The sequence below is a fragment of the Lacerta agilis genome, chromosome 8 (genome assembly GCF_009819535.1).
Source record: "Lacerta agilis isolate rLacAgi1 chromosome 8, rLacAgi1.pri, whole genome shotgun sequence".
Classification (NCBI taxonomy): domain Eukaryota; kingdom Metazoa; phylum Chordata; class Lepidosauria; order Squamata; family Lacertidae; genus Lacerta; species Lacerta agilis.
In genome coordinates this window covers 18,383,240-18,406,203 of record NC_046319.1, presented here as the reverse complement: position 1 = coordinate 18,406,203, position 22,964 = coordinate 18,383,240, and the positions used below count along the sequence as shown (strand labels likewise).

General features: G+C 43.4%; 2 protein-coding genes across 2 annotated transcripts in view; one reads left to right on the top strand and one right to left on the bottom strand.

Moving 5' to 3' along the window:
• Positions 1–627: 627 nt before the first annotated feature.
• Positions 628–15,051, bottom strand: RER1 (retention in endoplasmic reticulum sorting receptor 1). The gene is made up of 7 exons (XM_033156389.1): positions 14,936–15,051; positions 6,749–6,834; positions 5,901–6,005; positions 3,957–4,056; positions 2,594–2,672; positions 1,516–1,651; positions 628–785 (listed from the first exon to the last, which is right to left on the bottom strand). The coding sequence occupies exons 2-7, from the start codon at positions 6,827–6,829 to the stop codon at positions 696–698; spliced, it is 591 nt and encodes a 196-aa protein (XP_033012280.1). The 5' UTR covers positions 6,830–6,834; positions 14,936–15,051; the 3' UTR covers positions 628–695.
• A 3,017-nt stretch (positions 15,052–18,068) lies between these two features.
• The window catches only part of MORN1 (MORN repeat containing 1), a 66,698-nt gene continuing 61,802 nt past the window's right edge, over positions 18,069–22,964 (top strand). Inside the window, exons 1-3 of the mRNA XM_033156958.1 lie at positions 18,069–18,182; positions 20,668–20,739; positions 21,520–21,618. Of these exons, the coding sequence (XP_033012849.1) occupies positions 18,086–18,182; positions 20,668–20,739; positions 21,520–21,618 (268 nt within the window). The 5' untranslated portion in view covers positions 18,069–18,085. The remainder of the gene's footprint in view (positions 18,183–20,667; positions 20,740–21,519; positions 21,619–22,964) is intronic.

The window sequence follows — 22,964 nt, the reverse complement described above, 5'->3', positions numbered from 1 at the left end:
TAGCTTATTTCAAAGTTTACAAGTTTCCCTCTTAAGGTCCTGTGAACAGCCTGTTGGTCAAAACCTGGGACATTACAAATCAGAAAACATTATCACTGTCTCATCTTCTTCTGTAGATGCACAAAGCATTTCAGCAATGTACCAGGATGCATTGTGGACTAGATCAACACAAAGGACCCAAAAATAAATAAATACAGTTGTGGGAACTCCCCTGTTCCACACTAGGCTATACTTTTGTGAGGAGGGGGCTTGAAATGAATGTTCTACCTTCTCTTGTTACTGTCTCGCTAAATGTGCACCAGAAACTTGTGAAATTGCCACTCAAATCCTGCACTTCCAAGGAGCTGGAACCAGTTGTGTGTACTTCCTATGAGATGTTTTGAGAACATGGGATGACTCCTGTTGTGCAACAACAGAAAGGGGGGAAGCAGAAGCAGCCCTTGGACATAACAACTTATATCCAAAGAATAACAAGATGATATGGCTGATATTCTCTTGCTAGGGGCAGCGGCGGCAGGGGGAGCCTGACGCTCAATAAACTGCAGTGGGGGGGGGAGGGGAGAAATGCAACTTCTTAGTCACCACCCTCTTATTACTGATGACTTGGTATGAAGGAAAGAGGCATCATTACAATGGCTCAAAACTGGACTTTTAATTGTAATGAAGGGAGTTGGTCAGCAGGCTCAATATAATTTCTAGCTAGCAAAGGTCTTCCCCACATCTTCCTTCCCTTTGTATTTCCTCTTGCCGTGTGTGAAGGGTATATATCGATATTTTATCATATGCTGCAACAAAAGGGAAAGAAAAACACAGGCTTTTAGAGCACACCCACGGCATTCCCCTCCCTCTGCCCACTCCGCCTCAAACACCTGAATGTGCTCATGTGTTTGAACAGCAGTGGCTATCTTTTTTGGAGGAACTGAGGGCCATGGACAACCCTTTGGGGGCCACATATCAAAATGGGTGTGACCAAAGAACAGTGGTTTGTACCAATACCAGTTTTATCTAAAGTAGATCCATTGAAGCTAATGGACACGACTAGCTTAGGTTCATTAATTTCAATGGATGTAGTCTTAGTAATACTTAATTGAATACAACTCACTTATTTATTAAAAAAAAATTAAGGCCTTTTTTGGTGGGGGGGCATCACTATGGGGGGGCCTATGGGAGCAATTAGCATTTTCTTTTAAAAGCTGGATGTCCACTAAAATGTTTTTTGAGTTCAAGTATCACAGCAGGGGACCCATAGGAACAGTCATTTTTTTCTTTAAAAAAAATTATGCCTTTTGGAGGGAGGTCACATTGGAAACAGCCCCAAGACTACCCTCATCTGTGTTAGACAAAGCCTCAAACTCTACTCTAACTATGGGGGTCTTTAAAAAAACCAACCACCACCACTAGCAATTTTTTAGCTACAACATAGTGATATTGCCATTATGTTGGGGCAATCTCTTTTTCTTATGTTTAGGAGAATCCACAACCTGGAAAAAAAGAACAACTTGGTTAGATTCTTACCTTGATTTGCCTTTTCATTGTGATGCAGAAAAGCATAATGAAGTACATCACAAGAATTGGCCAAAAAACTGGAACGTTGAAAGCCTCAAAGAACGTACATGTCATTGCGACAAGGATGCCTTTAGTAGCAGAGTGCCTTGGAAGGAAAAGATAGTTGCAGTTAGGTAGACTGTGTACTAAAATTCTTTTAAGGACATTAATGCCCAATTCACATACCATTCCTGATCTCCAGCATTCTCCCCTCGACTTCCTGGTTTCCCCCAACCATAGTTTGCTGTGACACCTGAATCTGCAACTCATGGTTAGTGCTAACCTCTGGATCACAGTCTGCAAAAAGAGGTTTCTGATCATCCTTGGAAATCAAGGCTCTAATGATACTTTGCTGAACCGCAGCAAATAATGGTTATAGAAAACCATGAAGCCGAGGGAGAAACTTGCCTAGGAGAGGAGTGGGAAGGAGGACCAAACCCACAGCAACATTCCTGACATCCAAGCCATAAAAGACTATTTCCACCTCTTCCTCAGCATTGCTATCCTGCACCTCACAGCAGAATGTTCTCTTACGATGCCTTAAGAGGCAGAAAAGAAGATTCTATCACTTCTGCAGAGGGACCAGCTGTCTTTGGACCCTTCTTGTAGCTGTCACCTAGCAGTAGCCATTTCATCAGGCTAGCTGTTTCAATTTCAGCTGGTCTCCGAGAACTTGGTAACCTAGGTTTAGTACCCGAGTTTGCTTCTTTCCTCCTCCCCTTTCCCTCCCTCCCTCCTTCTGTGATTTATGTTATGGTTAAGTCTAAAGCTCAATGCAATACTGATGGATATTTGGACTTGTGATGCCTGAGTTGAGCCTTCAAATCAAGCATACCTATCATGTGGAAGAGGTGGCTAATACTGAAAAGGCACTAGAAGGCCAGAGATTCGGGGAGGTGGCTACAGGGCGACTGTTAGGTGTGCACTGTAAGGAAGGAGGCACAAGCTTGAGGCCAAAGAGAAGGCATGCCTATGAGAGGCAGGAGAACAGGAAAGACGAAGGGTCAGGGACTTGAATCCTTTTGCATTGCTATTAAAACATACTCACCAGAATTTGAACTCCGGCAGCCTTCGAATGAAGGGCCGAAACTCCTCATTTTGTTTTGTAGGTAATGAAGGACCCTCATCTGAGAAGAGGAGGAAATGCAAAGTCTTAGGAACTGCTTTATTCTACATTTAACTCTCACAGGTTCAACCCTTGGCACCCCCAATTAACAAAGGTCAGTAGCAGATGTTTGAAGAGGCCTCTGCCGGAGACCTTGGACCAGCACTGCCAATCAGGTTAGACAATACTGAGCTCAATGGACAGCCTTATCGGATATAAGGAGGCTCCCTCTGTTACTACTACCATACTTAGAGCAGGTATGAATAACTGTGCTAGGGACAATTCACCCATTAAAGTTACAAGGAAACAAAAAATTATTAATGGGTGATCAAAGGGCTGTTACGTGCAAGAGAAATTGCAGCACAGATCTCCACAAAGCATGAAACGTGAAAGCAATGTTATTCCAGTCTCAATTAGAGGGGAGATCTTTTAATCCACAGGGAAGTGAAGGAAGTAATACAAAATCAGGAATTCTAACTCTGGCTCTGTCAAAACTCTGCCAGCCTTTCTAATACATCATTTATATGTTTATCCAAGGATCTAAAAACGAAATCACTCAACTCCTAGAAGATGTCATATTCAGTTATGTGCCATGCAACCCACAGGATGTGACTAGCACTGGTTGAACTCTTACATTCAAACCTTACAGTTGTTCTTGCTATGAAAATCCACACAGGGCCACAAGCAAACATACAATGTTATAACATTACAAAATACACTGTTTTCTGTGAGGATAATTGGGGGTCTGAGCACTCAATAAAGTTGAGAAGTGGTTGACACTCCACACTAAAGTCCAGCATTCCTTCGTACCCATAGATAGCAGGTGCAACTTAAAACATACTAGGCTGTGCCTAAGTTTCCAATATGTTCTAGGTTTTCGTGTGTGTACACATATCAGGTTTAGCATCCTTTTCTCATAGTGGACAAGCAGAAACCTCCAAGCCTCTCTATCTGATTCTCAGGACTCTCCCCAAGCTATATCGCTCACCAGCCCTGCTTTGCACACACACCCTGCCCGCCTTGTGTGTTTTTGCAAGACTGGAATGTGTCCTTGAAGCCTTCTGATATTTCGTTCTTCCCTGGATGGAGCATAAATAATGCAATGTGAGTGTGTACAGAAACTAGCCTGTTATGGAAAAGGTGAAATAGACATTTGTTGCTCTCTCCACTTTTGCCTATGGCCCTGCACGCCACTGGCATGTGGTCCTCAGGCTGAAAAGGCTTCCCCACATCTGATATATAATAAGTTCATGCGACAACCAACACCTGTGCAAAAGAAAAGCAGGGCTAGTGATGTTCTTTATACCTGAGTCCTCCATTAGAGAGGGATCTACCTTTGGCGACAAGAAAGCTATGAAAAGGTTTAGGTGGTAGATGCCCAAGGCATATGTCACGATGTACCAACCCTAGGAAGGGGAAGGAAGAAGAAAATGTCAAATGAGGCCATGGATCTAAGTACAGAAACACCTACCTACACAAAACTACTTGCCCACAATCTGCAGTACGTGACGCTGGCTATATGACGGGGTTGTTGGGGGTAGCCCCAAATATTGTCAACTATAACCCTTATCAGCCCCAGCCAGCAAGATGGGGGCTATAGTCCAAAAAAATCTGGGTGGCACCATGTTGGCTAGTCTGAAATGGTAGGGCACAGCAATATACAGGTGAAACTAAAAAAATTAGAATATTGTGGGAAAGTCCATTTATGAAAGCAATTGTCTTCATTAGCTACTGGAGTTTAATATATGAGATAGCTACTGGAGTTTAATATATGAGATATGAGATAGACTCATGACAAGCAAAGCGAGATATGTCAAACCTTTATTTGTTATAATTGTGATGATTATGCTGGTGAAAACCCCAAAGTTGAAATTGTGAATTTGGGGTTCTCATCAGCTGTACGCCATAATCATCACAATAATAACAAATAAAGGCTTGACACATCTCGCTTTGCATGTCATGAGTCTATCTCATATATTAGTTTCACCTTTTAAGTTGAATTACTGAAAGAAATGAACCTTTCCACGATATTCTAATTTTTCGAGTTTCACCTGTATAGTAAATGAATAATGTAAGTCAGATCCAGAGCAAGCGAAGATTGGGGAACCTGTCTGTCCACCCCCCTGATGCTGTTCCCACCACACCCAGTAAACATGACCAATGGTCAAAGGTGTTCGAACCTATCCCTGACCTAAATCAACTAGAAGCAAGGAATAAAGCATACTAAGAGGCAAACAGCATGAGAGCAAAAGGGAAATAAGGAGAGATAAAAGAGAAGCAGGATATTTAGGGGGAGAGCAAATAAAGATGCAAGTGTGTGGGGAATGAATGTAATGAACAAGCACACCCCAAGCTTGAAGATTTCCCAACACAGATGCACCTTAAGGCTAAAATGGAGGTGCTCAAAAGCAATCCAAACAGAAATCTGCTATTCTCCTATGGTGCTTGTTCCTCCACTTGTTATAGGCGGATGAATTTATTTTTTCCTGCAGCTTAGAGGGCTTTAATCTAAACAAGGGCAAGCAGACAAACAGGGACACTGCTAAAATAAGTAATCAGAAGGTGGGGTGGGAGGGTGCTAGGAGGCCAGCTTCTCAAAATACTCTGAAATGATTCCAAGGTTCCAGCTCATAAGGTGATTTTTCAATTGGCATAAATGTAGATAACAATGGAACAATCTACTGGTGTAAATTTACCTACTGAGTTTGATGGCACTTGCTCCCAGGTGCATACACTGTTGCAGTAATCTGGTTCTCCAGATGTTACTGAACTCCACCTCCCATCAACCCTTGTTAAAGTGGCCAATGCTAAGGGATGATGGGCAACTGCAATCCAGCAACATCTGGAAAGCTACAGGTTCCCCAGCCCTGAAGAAGACCCTTAACATTGGTTATACCCAAACAGTCACAAAAACAGAATCACAGAAGTGCTTTCAGATTACCATTCTTTCCTTACACAAAACTAACAGGAGGGTTATTATGTTCATTATTTATCATAAGACACTGCTTCAATAATCAGTACTATTATCTTCCGAATCAAATATTTTTCAATGCTACTCATATTAGTTCTGTGACATTTCATTTGTGCAGACAAATTATCTTGCATATCACATGTAATTCAGTATCTATCGTTAAAGGTATGTAAAGGAAGTAAAAATTGTTGCTTCCATCAAACAAATATCCTTGAACCAACAATAAACAGTGACTCCACACATGCAGTAGGATCAGCAAGTGGTGCTCAGTCCTCTTACCTGCAGTAGATAAACTCTTATCATGTAGATAAAACTTAAACCCAGCGTTGCGACCCATCGCACTGCAGTATAAGGAGTAGATTTGTCTAACCAGGACTGATAAATCTAGAAAAAATGCAGTGTTAAGATATTAATCAAGTTGCTACTGGTAATAATAACAGCATTTCATCACCTGTCAAAAGACTGCAAGCTATTACAACAGCATTGTATAGCTAACAATTACAGCAGCGATCCTGTATACTGTTTAGGGAAGTTTTTAATTTTTCATGCTTTATCGTGTTTTTAATATTCTGTTGGGAGCCACCCAGAGTGGCTGGGGGAATGCAGCCAGATGGGCGGGGTATTATTATTAATTAATTTTATTATTATTATTATTACAGTACAGTGTACACTGGATTTTTGGGGCTCCAGCTCCCATCGGCACTGTTAATGGTCAGGGATGATGAGAGCTGTAGCCCAACAACATTGGAGGGGGGCACACGTTTCACACATGGTCGTCTCATTGAGTTCAACAGGACTCAAAAATACAGAACTATCTGCAGGACTGACTGCATGGTGAGTGCAATCTTGAATGTGCACACAGTGCAATTTGAGTGCTCCCAGTCAAGAGTTCCCCAGATACCTGATGCCTCTTCCACCACTCCTATGGGCAAGTAGAAGGTGAAAGATCTGAAGAAGTGTGCATGCACACGACAGCTCATACCAATAACAAACTTAGTTGGTCTCTAAGGTGCTACTGGAAGGATCTGGCTGCAGTTCCTTTCTGTAAGTTGCAGCTTTAAACTACCCTGAGTGATAACTCCTTCGATTTTAATTATGCATCTCTCAGCCCCTGATGTTAAACTAACCTGTCCAAGTCTTGAGAAAAATCTAAAGACCACTGAAGATTTGCCATGAATGGACTCGCCAGTACTGTCCCCTTCTGACATTGTTGCTGTGGAAACAAAAGCAATAACATTATTGTAACTGAGCTTTGGCATAATACTCTTGTACCAAGATTCAGGACGGATAAAATGAAGTACTTCTTCATGCAGCGTACAGTTATTAAACTATGGAGTTTGCTCCCAGAAAGGGCAGTGATAGTCACCTACTTGGTTGACTTAAAAAGAGGAATGGACAAATTTGTGGAGGAAAAGGCTATCAGTAGCTACAAGTCACAATAGCTAAGCTCTGCCTCCATGGTTGGAGGCAGTAATATTTCTGAATAGCAGCTGCTGGAAGCCACAGGAGGGGAGAGTGCTCTTAGGTCCTGCTTGCCAGTTTCCAACAGGCACTGTGAGAACAGGCTGCTGGACTAGGTGGGCTAGTGCTATCTAGGATTTACTTACATTCCTCCACATTTTCATCCTCACAACAACCCTGAGCAGTAGGTTAGACTGAGATAAACTGTGACTGGTCCAAAGTCACCCACTAAGTTTGATATCCAAGTGAAGATTTGAACCCTGGTCTCCCAAGGTCCTCATCTCCCACTACACTACACCTGAATTTGTCTAATTCCCTTCTATTATCACTATTTATTAAATTTGTGTACCATCTTTTATCTGAAGATCTCAGGGCAGTTCACAGCATAAAAATGCAAAATAAAAACAAAACACGGTGGCTCTGCAGTCTGATGTACCATGTTCTGCCTGCCATTTCAAATGCAGAGTTCCACTTTCATTGAAAAGGGGAGTAAAGATACCCAAATCTTTGCCTGGCCTTCATCTCCTATTCACAACTCAGCACAATTTTGTGACACAGAGTAAGCATGTGAGCAAAATGCAGACCCATTGGTTCTCTTGATTTATGACGGAAGGAGGAACAGCACTTTGTGCAATTCTAAGTATCTCCACAGTAGCTGCTGTGCCACATCATCAAAAGGATCACTTGGTACAACTTCCTGGTTGGCCATTTCTACGGGAGGCGGGGCTATGCTCCTCTAAGCAAGAGTGCAATTCTACTCCCAGAGCTACAGAGCAGGAGCCTACAGCCACAGCATTAAGTGCTTACAGAAGGAAGAAACAGGATCAGAAAGAAGAGATGCCATGAAAAAAGCAACAAAGGAATTGGGAGAGGTTGGCATAAAGATAAGCAAGTAGTTAATCATTTCACCATATTAACAAGGTAATTCACAAACACTTCAAGTTGCACAGTTCTACTGAATATACAAGGATCATAATACACCCTTAGAGCTAATGAGAGAAAGTTTCCCAAACTTAAACGCTATGGAGGGGGTTTACTTAGAGGTTGCAACTATGACTCCCAAGCCCCTCCACCCCAATTAGGCTTTTTAAAAAACCTGAATGATAGACACAAGCTTTTCTTTTTTTAAAAAAAAATCTAATTGCTATGGGGTGTGTGGAGAGGTTGGGTGCCCTTAAGGCACATCTGGCTTGCAGGCTGGGGCTTCCCTACCCGTGTGGCCTGTCCAACATGACCAAAACTAAATCCATCCCAGCTGCTCAACATGTCATATGCGTATTATGTGATTTTAATAGAATTTAGACACTACCATTCAACACAAATATTTTCAGGGTGGTTTAAAACAATAATAGGCAGAAGAATAAAGTACGCAGTAAAACAACAAATGAAATAAAGCAGGGAGGAAAGGAGAAGGGTATAGCAGAGGTTAAACTGAGGGCTTAAAAGCCCAGGAAAATATTAACAAAGGTCTTTGTCTGCTGCCAAAAGGGACACTTAAAGAGGTGCCAAGGAAACTTCCCTGTGGGAGAAAATTCCACAAGCACAGACATCATCTCAGAACACTGGTTTTCAACTGATGGGTTCTGGAACCAACTACTGGGTTGCAGCCTAACCTAAGGTGGGTCACAACAACAGTATTGTCACCATAATAATACATAGTAAAAAAATTATGAAGTGGGTCCCAGATCTGAAAAGATTTATGACTACAGAGCTGTTATTATTGGGGTTATTAATTAAACGTTTATACCACCTTTCATCCAAAGATCACAGGGTGGCTTACAATATAAAAACACTAAAATACATACCGTAATAACAATGCGAAACAATACCCCTCCCCGCCCCATTTAAAAGGCCATGGATTATTTAAGTAGCCAAAAGCCTGGGAAAAGAGGGATATTTTTGCCTAGCAACTAAAGATATGTAACAAAGGCACCAGGCGAGCCTCCCTGGGGAGAGCATTCCACAAACATTCCACAAACATTGATGGCAGGGGCTCCAGGGTGTCATGAGGGGAAGCAGCTGCCTAATCACTTTGTTGGGTGGTCAAATACATTTTCCATCCTAGATGAAGTTAGTGGAAGGCAAAAGTTAGCTCATATTACTAGTACTATGGCATGCTGAATGAAGCAATCAGGAAATGACTCCGTAGGGATGCAAGGATTGCCCTGCTGGATTAGAGCAAAGGTCCATCTAGTCCTCCAACACTTTATTTCCAACAGCACACAGCCATGTGCCTCTCTGGATACTCAGAAGTTGGAAACTGTCCTGAAGGCCTGATATTCAGGGCCATATTTCCTCTGTACATGGTGGTATTGCAAATAGGTGCTACAACAAAATGTCAGTGTATCCTCATCTCCTAGCAAAAGTGCTCCTGTTTAAGGTATCGGCAACTCAGCCATCTTCTCTAGGAAACTGTAAGCAACAAAGGACTCGCATGGGGCATTCTGCTTCCTCCACACCCAAGTTTTCAGTTTGTATTTTTCAGGGGTCTCCCTTATTTCTCAATGGCCCCCATTTTAGCTCGAATCCTATCAATACCTACCACCTGACTTCACTATTACAGGATGTGACCTAGGCCCGACCCAAGACACTTTGGCATCTCAAGCGGATCCCAAAATGGGGCCTCCTTTCCCACAGAGAAGATCTACATCAGGAGCAAGGCTGGAAGACTGACATCGGGATCTGCTGGTCTAGTGAATCCCGCTGCCTGAGGCAGTCACCTCACCTTGTCTTATGAGTGGGCTAGCCCTGGTGTGACCACTAACAGCCATGGAAATACCTATCTCTGATTTCGCTGTGCAGTCAACTATAATAAGCTTTCAACACACAGTGCAGCTGGACTGTTTTCGTCCAGCAGGTAAGCCCTAAGTGGTCTGTAAATCACTCCAACTGATCTCCATAATGGAAAAAAGGGACTCACCTACTGTATTAGCAGACCATTACTCAATGGTAAAGCGCATGATATGTATGCAAATGATCCCCACAAACCCCACTTCACTCCTTGGCATATCCGCTTTAAAAATTCTCAGGAAAACAGGGATGAGGGGGACTTCTGCCTGAGACCTTTGAACTGCTTTCAGGGTAGATCCATAATTATCTGACTCAGTAATAAGGTAGTTTCACATGTCTGTGTATCGTCTCTGGAGGAAACACTAATTATAATATGGGTCCCATTCATATTATCCATAAAGCACTCTTACACCAATTTAACAGTCATGGCTTCCTGCAAAGAATCCTGATAACTGTAGCTCTTTCAGGGGGTTTCCTAACAACTCTCAGCACACTAAACAAACAACAGTTCCTAGGACTGGGGAAAGTCAGGACTGTTAAAGTGGTATAGGAGTGTTTTAAATGTATGGCACAGATGCAACCAAGGTCTTATCTGATATTACCACTTCTGGATGGCCTGGGAAACAAAGTATCAAGAATCCCAAGTGCCATAAAAAAGTACTGAGGAAAACCATTAAGGGGGAAACTCTATGCCGACAGATCTAGGATTAAGCCACATTTAACTCAACAGGACATGGGTGGCGCTGTGGTCTAAACCACAGAGCCTAGGGCATGCCGATCAGTAGGTCGGCGGTTCGAATCCCCACGATGTGGTGAGCTCCCGTTGCTCAGTCCCTGCTCCTGCCAACCTAGCAGTTTGAAAGCATGTCAAAGTGCAAGTAGATAAATAGGTACCACTCCGGCGGGAAGGTAAATGGTGTTTCCGTGTGCTGCACTGGTTCGCCAGAAGCAGCTTAGTCATGCTGGCCACATGGCCCGGAAGCTGTACGCCGGCTCCCTCAGCCAATAAAGCGAGATGAGTGCCACAACCCCAGAGTCGGACAAAACTGGACCTGACGGTCAGGGGTACCTTTACATTTACCTAACTCAACAAAATTTACTTCTGAGTAGACGGGCACGGGACCAAGGTGCCCAAAGACATCTTCCAGTAATAACTTTGTCCCTGAGTTTTTAAAAATGAATGAATCCAAAAGTGTTACAAAGGCTACAGTGCTGAAAGCACTAGAGGCCTGTTTCTCTTTCCAGGAAGGCGTCAAGGATCAGATGCCAGCATCTTTCACACAGCAGTTACAAAACCAAAGTATTGGGGAGCAGGAAGAACAAGAAACCACAATAGAGTCCACTGCCAAAGTAACCTTCAGAGGGGTTAGCTTTATTTATTTTTTAAATTGATTGTTTTTATGTTTTTGCTGTGATTTTAATTAGTGTTAGCCGCCCTGAGCCCGGTTTCTGGCTGGGAAGGGCGGGGTATAAATAAAAAATTATTATTATTATTATTATTATTATTATTATTATTATTATTATTACATTTGAATATGCTCTCTGTGGCAGCCCCCAAATAGTGGAATTCCTTCCCCACAAAGGTGTGTTTAGCATCCGCATGCTGACATCACACCTCTTTACTCTAGCCTTTGACACTATATAGATTTGGCATATATTATGACCCACCGTATTCTTCTGACTGAAAACTGCTTTAACTGATTTTACTATTGCATTTCTATATTGTTGCACTCTGCCCTGGGGCAATTATTGTTCAGGGCTTGGAAGAAATCCAATAAATAAATAATTAAATGATATAATATTGCTTCCCACTTTTTAAAAAATGCAAAGCAATTCACAAGAAAGCAAAAAAAAAAGTATATACAATTTGTTAAAATCCAAAAGCATTAAAAACTGAATTGCAAAGGCCTTACTTACTTACTTACTTTGGTATACAATTTTGTTTTGTTCTGTTTTCTACATGGGTCCTATTTCTTTTATTTTCTTTTTTGTGTGTCTTATCTTACCCTGTGCACTTGTAATTATGTAGTTTCTTAATATTTCAATAAAGAATATAAAATAAAACAAGTATGGGAACGAGATCTCCTGAACATGGGTCAACTAACAGTCACATGCCTTTGCAGCTTGGTTGTCAGATGGTGCCCTGCTATTGGACGTGGAGAGTTTCAGGTGGAAAAAGTACCATGCCACTACCATGTACTGCCCCTTAAGCAGGCAGGTTAAGGAGAAACAGTATGTAAGACCATTACAGAACTGCAGTACTTTTTCCAGCCAAGAGCATTTACTGCTAAGCTATGAGTTCAGGTATAATTGCTGTTTGCTTTAGGGCCATCAGGGGATGAACAAACTGCATGGCACTAGTTACAGGTAGGTGTAGCGGTGTTGGTCTGCCGTAGTCGAAACAAAATAAAAAAATTCCTTCCAGTAGCACCTTAGACACCAACTAAGTTTGTTATTGGTATGAGCTTTCATGTGCATGCACACTTCTTCAGATTCTTCAGGTATTTGAAGAAGTGTGCATGCACATGAAAGCTAATACCAATAACAAACTTAGTTGGTCTCTAAGGTGCTACTGGAAGGAATTTTTTTTATTTTTTATTTTGTTTAAACTGCATGGCAGTTACACTTTCCCTTAACTATTTCTCTTCTGGCCACATAAAACAAACCCATACAACCATTATGGCACTAGCAAATCTGCTCATTTCTAGCCTGGGGCCCCCATGGCAAACCAGTTGTTCAAAATGCTCACCCCACCAAAACACAAGAGATTCACCTTGCTGCCAATCATTTTCTCAGAGTGAACTCTGTTCACAGTTCCCTGCTTACACTTTATGAGATTGGACTAAGCGCAAGCAATCTTGCCACAGACACAAAGTCACATAAACAGTCTTTGAAGGAGGCTGCAGTGGCAACAGTGATTGTCAGCCAAGGTGTAGAGGACCCTACAAGGGCAACATTTTGTCCACACTTTGAATGATATTGAGCTGGGTTGAGAGAGAGAAGGAACAGAAACGATACCTGGGATTGCGAGAATTTCCAATAGGGTGAGGTCTTTTTCTTGGAAAAGGAGAATTAATGGGGGCTGCTACTCTTGCCCATAATTCATTTTGGTCCAGATAGACAAGTTTTCGCTCCACGTGGGTTATTTTGAGTACAACTGCATAAAGAATAATCCACTGAGAATGTCAGGCTAGCTTTTTAAAGGCAAGGAAGGTCCACAAAATTCAATCAGGTGTGTCCTAAATTGCTCAATGACAGTATGTCATATGCTGTTCACACCCAGTAGTCTCACCAACCTGTTCTAGGGGAGGAGAAAAAGTTTACAACCAAACCTCAGGACAGTATTAATTCCAGGCTGATAAGTTGGCCTTAATCATCTTCATCAAACCAAGGAAGTCTCAACCTACTTGAAAAATAACACCACCTTAAAAATTCAGCTACCCAAAATGGGAGGCTTCAGTACCCCTTGTTTAAATTGTCCACACTTAACATACAACGGAGTCCCCGCTCCTCTATCCCACATACAAGACAGAAACAGATTGTCTTTATCCCATTGTACGTAGTACAATTGGAAATAATGACTAAGAGTACAGTAGCATTTGAAGCACACATACCCCAGTTGCTACTATAGGGACAGAGGAATAAACCACCCCCAAATAATTATCACCATTTGAGTGGCAGTAAGTAGTCATCGCTGTGGGTTAAACCACAGAGTCTAGGGCTTGCTGATCAGAAGGTCGGCGGTTCGAATCCCTGCCACGGGGTGAGCTCCCGTTGCTCGGTCCCAGCTCCTGCCCACCTAGCAGTTTGAAAGCACATCAAAGTGCAAGTAGATAAATAGGGACCGCTCCAGCGGGAAGGTAAACGGTGTTTCCGTGTGCTGCTCTGGTTCGCCAGAAGCGGCTTTGTCATGCTGGCCACATGACCCGGAAGCTGTCTGCGGACAAACGCCGGCTCCCTTGGCCTATAGAGCGAGATGAGCGCCGCAACCCCAGAGTCGGACACGACTGGACCTGATGGTCAGGGGTCCCTTTACCTTTAAGTAGTCATATCCCACACCATACATTTAAAGAACATGACTTTACCCTTACAATTTCCAGGACCTACCTTTATTTATTTATTTATGTTTGCTTTGATTTTGGGGGGTTGGGAAATCATGTACTCTAAATATAGAGAGTAGATTTGACAAGTAAAACCAGAGGCTGTAGATTAAGGAGGAAAGGTGACCCTATGGCAAAGCGGGGGAGGAGGAGGAGGAATAAGAGAGGCTAGCATTTGAAAGAAAAAGAAATGTTTCAGTGTGCAGTACCAAATAAAAAAGCCCCACAATGATGTGGGTAAAGGTTCCTCTTAATAACAACAATAGTTTGACAAGTATCCTCCACCTGCCCCCACTGTCCCCAATTTGGCATGACGAGACCCCCCACAGGGCTGAAAAATCTCCCCCTTAATAATAACCTTGTGATTACCTCTCCAAGCCGCTCCCCAACTTACTAGGGAAATTATATTTCACAAGGCCCCCCCCCCCCTAAGCCACGCCCCAGCTCCCCATAAAGCAATACCACCCTTTATAGTAATTTTGCAAGGAATTTCCTCAACCTCTTTGTATGGACAGGATCCCAAGGCTGAAAATCCTTACATTACATTAAATCTCCTCTCCCCCCCCCCCCACCTCAACCACTACACGGTTTGTCAGAGCAAAAAAAAAAAAAAAGCCCTTTGTGCGTCATTATTTTTATTATTAATTATTATTATTTTTCAGGGACCTCTCCCGTGCAGCCCCTAGCTTATCGAGGCCTGCCTGAAAAGCCCCGCTTTTAAGATTTGATTTCTCAAGAAGGGGCCGCCTCTCCCAGCTCGCTATGGCGGGGACCCTCAAATCTGAAATTTCGTTATTTTGGAAATTGGGGGGTGGTGGGAAGCAAGGAGGGGGGAGCCCGTTTCCCCCCCTCCTCCCGCGTCAGCCTGGGGCCTACAGAGTCATCTTCCCGCCCTCTCACGGAGGGCCCCGGTCTCATCGCCGGGGCAACAGAGGGGCCTCGGGCCTCGCGGGGGTAACTTACAGGCCGCGCCGGGTGTCCCTCCTTCCGCTTCCCGCCCCGCCTGACCAGGCAGAGCCGCTGGCCGCGCCAACCCCTCCTCCGCCGCCGCCTCCTCCTACTCCTCCTGCTGCCGAGATGGCGGCAGCGCGAAGCCGACAGAAGAGCTTCCGCTACCGGGGCGAAGAGGAGGAGGAGGAGGAGGCGATGATGATGGCGGGGGCGGAGGGTGGAAGGTCGGCCGCGCCGGCTAAAGGGATGCTCCCGCCTGCTCACCTGGCGATCGCGGAGTTCGGTGGGGTTTACTCCTTAGGGAAAAGGCAGAGGAGGCGCAACAGCCACGGGGAGCACGTTAACGACGAAAGCATGAAAACGCGCATGGCTTCGTTTCATTATTTGCTTTCCTCCGAGGAGCTCAAGGTGGCGCACGGAGTTCCCTTCCTCCTCCTCATTTTAGTCACACAACAACCCCGTGAGGGAGACTAGGCTGAGAGTGAGTGAGTGACCGGCCCCCCAAGGTCACAGCTTCGCGGCTAAATTGGGGATTTGAACCCTGGTCTCCCACCCGCAAAGCATGTAGGGCTGTGCTTTGGCGCTCTCCCCCCTCACCACGCACAGGAGTCCGAGGGGTTAGGGTGGGGGCACAAAATAAAATAGAAGAATAAAATACAGTGCTTTTTTCAATTAGAATAAGATCTATTATTTGATTATTAATGTAAACCCCCAAAATGTATTTTCTGTACAGTAGTTGGAAGTTTTTACCACTTGAGTCCATTTTATTTTATTGCTATGGCTAGTGCCTGATGCAAATATTCTCCTCCTTCTGGGGTTGCTCTGGTTTCACACATGGGAAACGTCTGTGTGATTCTGGAATGCCTGATATTCTTTCAAGGCAAAATAGGAATTTCTGGTATTCCAGTGCTTTTTTTTTTAAAGGGGGAAAGTTGCTGGTACTCACCCTAAAGTTACAGTAAGTGCCACACTATTAACATGGGGAGGTGCCGGTACTGTGTACCCTTGAGTACCCCATAAAACCCCCTGAAAACCTATATTTATACAAGTACCTACTGAGGGGGGAAATGCAACAGCACCAAAAGGAATTATTGTGAAAGCAAGAAATTATTGGAGGGGGGGATTTTATCCTCACTCAATGCGCCATATAACCCTAATCCACCCCTGCTCCTCTAGGTCTTAACCACTATGCACATAGCAACCATTTTGCATGGTGGTTCCACTCCTGGCCCCTGCGTGCAACAGTGAAGCGCACATAAGCCCACTCCACCCCATTGTGTCCTGCTCTGCCCCATTTTGCCCCCACTGTTCCACCCCCTTTTCCAGCCATTTCCAGGTTGCCGTGATGTGGGCATGAGCAGAGACACGTCAATTGGATGTGCATAAATCGGCCGTTGCCTATAATAAGAGGAAGTGCCCAGAAATTCATAGGGGGGAAAGAGCAATATTTTAAGAGCTATTTGTGAGCTTCAACCCATTGTGCCATCGGGTGAAGTCACACTAAAGTCATGTTTTGGTCCGCCATTTTCATTCAACATGGCGGCTGGTGGCATCCAAACATAGATGAAGGCTGCTGCCCCCACCTCAGGAACCCTAATGCTGAGCTTGGCAATGGTATCACAAGAGGCAGGCAAACCTATGCCCCAAACCATGTGAAATTATGCCGAAGTCCCGTTTCAGTCCCCCACCTTGATTTGAAATGGCAACTGGCATCCAAAAGGCAATGAAGTCTGCCACCCCCACTATACGCCAAAAAGCTTACTGTATAGTGTGACTCTGTCCTCACACTCAACAGTCCTATGACACAGATACAGCAGATACAGATGAGAGACTCTCCACATTTCTGAAGCACTAATGGCTTTATGTCCTCATACTCATTAGGCCACCCAGTTGCTCCTTTCCTCTTTCTCACCTGAGAGGGTCCCAGCTCTGTACCAGAGCAAGGTGTTGCCCTGTGGGGAAGGACGATAAAAAAAACTATGTGCTACTAATTCTCAGCTATGTAATCATACCGTGCACGGTGCTACACAACCCCGACTCCTGACAAATAACCAATCTGTTACTAGTGCTAACAGGCACAAACCTCCTGACAACCCCGACTCCTGACAAATAACCAATCTGTTACTAGTGCTAACAGGCACAAACCTCAACTCCATACTCATTGTGGCCCTGGAGATCAGTTGTTTCAGTGAACCAGTGACTCTGCTCCTCTTCTCCACTTCATTTATTTGGTATAGCTTCAAAAACTGCTCACGGGGTTGTTGTGATGACAAGCTTGATCACCATCCTAATTCCCTTGGGGTAGAGACCTCTCATAACTCCTTGTTTGTAAAACACCATGTTAGACAGGTGGTGCAACCTGTCGGTGTGGTAATGATTACACGTTGATCAACCCCAAAATACCTTGCAGCATCAACCTTAGATGGCTGGGTCGAGACCTACAAGGGCGTCATGCCCTGACTGAGATTGATAGTTGTTTATTTTTGTTCTTATAAGTAATAATCATTAGAGGTTGATCCACATTGCAACATCACACTCTGACCTGAGGGTGGTGGTGGTGTTATTTAGATGTCACAAAATCTTATGTGGCTAAGTTGCAACCCACAACAAGGGGGTCACCTCCCTGCCCTGTTAAAGAAGTGATCCAAAACATGTTTACTAATACAGGTAAGTCTCATTAAATTCAACAAGAGACTTGATCTCCGAAAACGTGCATAGGATTGCAGGCCTTAGGGAGCCTGGTTAACTAAGTTTCCACCATAATAAAGCTGCTAGTCGTCATCAAGTCTGGAACTCCCTTTTAAGATTTTACCAGGGTTAGAATTGCAGCATAATTGTTTGCAGCGTTGCAGGTTAAAACCGGAATGGCTATAAAGATGGACGGGTCTATTTTGCGCAGGAAATGCATTTTACAAGCCAATCCGGTGCTGGGAAACAAGCCCCCACCATTGCATTCAATGGGACTTTCCCTCAGGTAAGCACGTGCGGCACCCAAAGCCTCGCACTGAGCCCAAGCAGGAAATTCAGGCTGAGCAGGAAACATGAAGTTAACCCCGCGTTACACTTTAGCGTGCGCGCATTAAGCAAACGCGCAATCCCCGCCCGGCCAGGAAGAGGAGGTCCCTCCCCCTAACAACCGGACAGCCAATCAGAGAAAGGGATATGTTACTAAGGTGTAGCGTCCTCGAGGGAGATGGAAACATGGCGGCTTCCAGGCCTGGATCCTACTGTGGGGAGGTGAAAGAGCTGCGTCGGGACGGTGAGCGGCGACGGCGAGAATGGATAGCTTCCCCCAGGAGGACTGTTAACGTTGTGGATTTAAATGAGAAGAAATAGGAGGGGGGAAGGCAATGCCTTTTTTTTGGAACAGTCATGAGCTATGACTACTAAATCGAACCTCCATGGACAGAAGTAGTCTATCAGGTGACAAGCTACCGGTACATAGGGCAAGTTATCACCCACATTTGCTACTTTTACACACACACACACACACACACACATTAGGACATGGGAGAGCAGGGTTCCAATCCCTACTCAGGTAGGAAGTTCACTGGGTGGCCTTGAGTGAGTCAGTCAGTCAGTCCCTCAGCCTAAGCCTACCTCACAGGGTTGTTGTGGAAAAAGAGGTTGATATATGCCACCTTGAGCCCCTTGGTAATGTAAATGTAATAATTACATTTTCTCATAAAGTTGTTGTTGTTGTTTGTTTTTTCATCTTCTTTGTTTATAAGGCCAGATAAAGAGAAACTATAGGGAGCTTGTTTCTGTTCCTCCCTGCCCCAAACAGCAAATCATAGCTGTCAACTTTTCCCCTTTTTGCGGGAAATTCCCATATTATCGCATTGGGAAACAGCAGGGAGGGTTGACAGCTGTGTATATAGCATTGGGGAACAGCAGGGAGGGTTGACAGCAGCTGATGCGCTTGGCCTTGAACTGGGGGGTCAGAATGCTCTGGCCTTGGCAGTCAGCTTGGAGACTATGGGCCTCATAGAGAGGGAGAACAACCTGGCCAATTTTATTTATTTACTTAAGTTTTTATACTGCTTCATATTTCAACAGGAAACCCTAAGTGATTTATGAATGGCATCGAAAAATGAATCGATATATGAAATGCAGTACAGATTACACATTCAAAACCAAACTATGCTACTGCCTATGAGAATAACAGTTAAACGTTTTAAGTAGCGTAACTGAAATAAACCTCTCAAAACAATATACATCAGTAAAAGAACTTAGAGCCCAAACTTCCATGGAGCTGTGGACAGTGATGTGCAGTGGGCAGTGATTAGAGTGTAAATCTTGCCACAAAGTCAGTCAAACACAGCTTAGACTAGGTTCCCTGCTGTGAAACTTTGATGCCAGAAGATTTTTTGTGGCCTTTTAAGCTGTCCCTACATTTCGCCATTTAAAATAATATATTTTACTGAATTAAATAATAATGAAGGTGATCTCAATGTACTTGGGAATTACATTCAGGGGATAGTGTGTGATGCCAAAATCGCGTATAGTCAAAACACATTGGGTTCAATGGTGGGTGGGATTGCCAAAGTCTTTTTTCCTGGATGCCCACCCCCCCCCCCACATATATATATATATATATATATATATATATGTGTGTGTGTGTGTCAAACGTGTAAAACTGACTGCACACATTAAATGTGTGTAAGTTGCAAAAGTTTTAAAATACTGTAGAATAGCTGCTGGGAACGTATTTTGGAAAGCAGCCTTGAGAATTGCAGTTCTTGCCATGCAGCCCCCAGAGGGGTGACCAAGTGACCTTCAGCCTGAAATAGTTACCTTGATCTAGCTCAGAGGTGGCCAACTTCCAAGAGACTGCGATCTACTCACAGAGTTAAAAACTGGCAGTGATCTACCCCCTTTTTGGGGGGGGGGGGGGGCGGTTTCACGTAAAAGTTGTTGAGCTTCTTTAGGGAAGAGGAAAGTAACATTGAGCTTTTTTTAAGGAAGGAAAGCCCTATTTTTGGTGGTTCAGGTCATTTTAGGGGTGCGGGGCAAATATGTTGAGCTACTTTTTAGGGGAGCCAAAGTTTTTTAGCTTCTTTGGGGGGAGCCACTGATCTACCGGTGATCTACCACAGATGGCCAGTGATCTACCAGTAGATCACGATCTACCTGTTGGACATGCCTGATCTAGCTCAATACGATCTACTCTTACTGGTAGCCGCTCTCTGGCATCTCAGGCAGGGAAAGGGCTTTCTCATTACATGTCCCCTGACATTCTGTTAGCTGGAGATGCTGGGGATTGAACCTGAGACATTCTGTATACAAACCCTTATTTATTTTCTTCTAAGAGAAAGAGCCTTTTAAAAAACTAGATCCATTGAGCAGGTTCAGGATTGGCAAAAATAATTTTCTTATCCACTCCTGTAGCTAACTTACATCCTTTGCTGTCACAAATGGTCACTTAGTTACTTTTAAAAAAGAATTAGAGGAAATCATGTCTATGCTTATTAGCCATGATAGCTTAACTAGAATCTCCATGTGTAGGGTCAGTGTCTGAATGCCAGTTGCTGAGGGAAAAGAACAGCAAATAATTTTTAAATGAGTCTACAAAGTATGAATTTTTCTTCAATGCATGGAGGAAACTTATGACAATTTTTATTATTGTATATATTGAAAGTGGCTTGCTTTGTTTTTATTTTAGGTACCGGTATTTAAGATCCTCATTTCAATTGCTGCTGCTGTTTTTGGACATCTTACACTTCTGCATTTCTTCCTTTCAGGTTATGGACTTTATGTTTACCCTAATTCTTTCTTCCAGTATGAAGGAGAGTGGAAGCAAGGGAGAAAACACGGTAAGGGAAACAAACTTTGTCCTCTGCCATTGTGACGTTGGTATCATTCTAGTTTGCAAGAGGTGTTATTAAGTAGTACAAAGTGGGACCTGCAACAAAATGTTGTAGTTTGGAGTGCTCCCGTCCAGTGTGTCCTGGCCAGGATACTTGATGAGGCATGTGACCCTCGCCTACTCCAGGTAGCAAGCTCCTCCCCGAGCTAGCGAGCCCCACCTGGGCTGTGGGTCCTTACCTGCCTTCCCTCAAAACTGACAGCTGTAAGTTCTGGAATCCTGAGATCAGGAGTGGTATGATTCATTTTGCCACTTGAGGCAAAACAGGAAGTGCCACCCTGCTCTGTCACAGCACCACCAGTGGGGCACTCACCACCATTGAGCCTCCTGCTGGTGGCACTGCAGCTGTACGACCATCTCCCCCTTGCCACATTGCACTGAGCTGCAGCCCAGCAGCAAGGGTTAAATAATTGAGAGAGAGTTAAAGCTTAAGAATTACTTCTCCTGTCATAGGGTATCAGGAGATTGATAATAAAGTTGTTCAAAGTTGCTACTTTTAAAAGTTGCTGCTCTGGCTGGCTCTCCCTTGCTTGCTCTCCAAATATTCAGCTCCATCCCTATCCATTAAAAAAATGATTACTGGTAGATATGTGCAGTATTGTACTGCCCACCTCCTGGTCTATTTTGATTATCTTACCTATTTTCCTTTGTCTCCAAGCCACTGAATTCCTCAAAACAGGCAGTTTCTGGTTGTTGCTGAGACCTTTCAATTTTTTAATTTTTCCAGGTCATGGGAAATTGCTGTTTAAAGATGGAAGTTATTATGAAGGCGAGTTTGTAGATGGGGAAATTAAGGGCAACGGACTCAGATACTGGGCGTCTACAGGTGGGTTTTTGTGGTACGTTCTCTGTACATTGTAATACATTCAGGGAGCCTTTGACTCCAATTGGCGATGCAGTTCTGTTCTTAAACATTGATGCTTTGTCATTGACTGAGATGCTTTCATCCTGGCCTCTGGCTAAACTGCCCAGGTCCTAGAGTGCAAAGGGCAAGGTAAGCAGAAGAAGGCCTTAGGTAAACGGGGACTGGCTTAAGTGAGGGCTTAGGAAACTAACAGCCCAGGAGGCTAGGGAAAGAGGATTGCCATCAAGTCCAAAAGAATGAGGGGGTGAGAGTATGGGACAATTACACTTTCCCTAGGAAAACATGCTTGATGATTGAAATGACTGAATTAGCAAAAATAATGGCAACAATTAGAATGCAATCTAATCAAAATCTCAAACAGGAATGGAAATGTGTAGAAAAATACATGACCAAAAGATGTTCCAACAAGAATTTATTGATATGTATAGACTGATTTCACAAAGTTAGGTTAAGTTAAGCAGATATATAAGAATGAATGTTTAATTATTAAGATACAAAAATATAATCTCAATTATAAAGTTACAAAATAATAACAAGGAAGTCACGCATGGGTGGAGGGAAGACACAGGGCAAGAAATAAGAAATGGATAAATGTTGGTACATAATGAAATGTGAAAATGCGAAGTTACAATATAATGCATATGTATCATATATGTGTGTGTATATATGTAAAGATTTCATGTATGTATTGCAACATTAATAATAAATAAATAAATTTTAAAAAGAAAAAGAAAACACGCTTGATGCTAACATTGTCAGCTTTTAGGTGCCAGTCTAAGACATTACTCTTTGCTCAGGCTTTGGGTTTTTAAACTAGATTGTACCAAGGTATCAGTGTTAAAAACTCAGATATATAAGCTAATTGCCAAGTGTCACCTTAAACATGGGTTATGGTCGCCACAACATAATGTCCAGGCATTCATTTTTGATCAATGAACTTTGTTGTTCTTCATTTTATTTCTATACCACTTTATATTTTAAAGCAAAAATCTCAAAGCCATTTACAAAACATCAAATAATCCAGAATAAAACAAATTCAAGCTTCAAGGAAAATATTTCAGATTCCTCTCTAAGCGACATCTTGCTTTCCCCATTTTTTATTTACCTACTTAATTTATATAGCTGCCCCATTGCGGAAGTGCTCCAGGAAGCTAGTGTGGTGTACTGGTTAGTGTGCTGGACTAGGACTTGGAAGATCATGGTTCAAATCCCCACTCGGTCAGGAATCTCACTGGGTGACCATGGACCAGTCACAGCCTCTTTACCTACCTCACAGGGTCGTTATAGGGGTTACCTGAGGGGTGAAC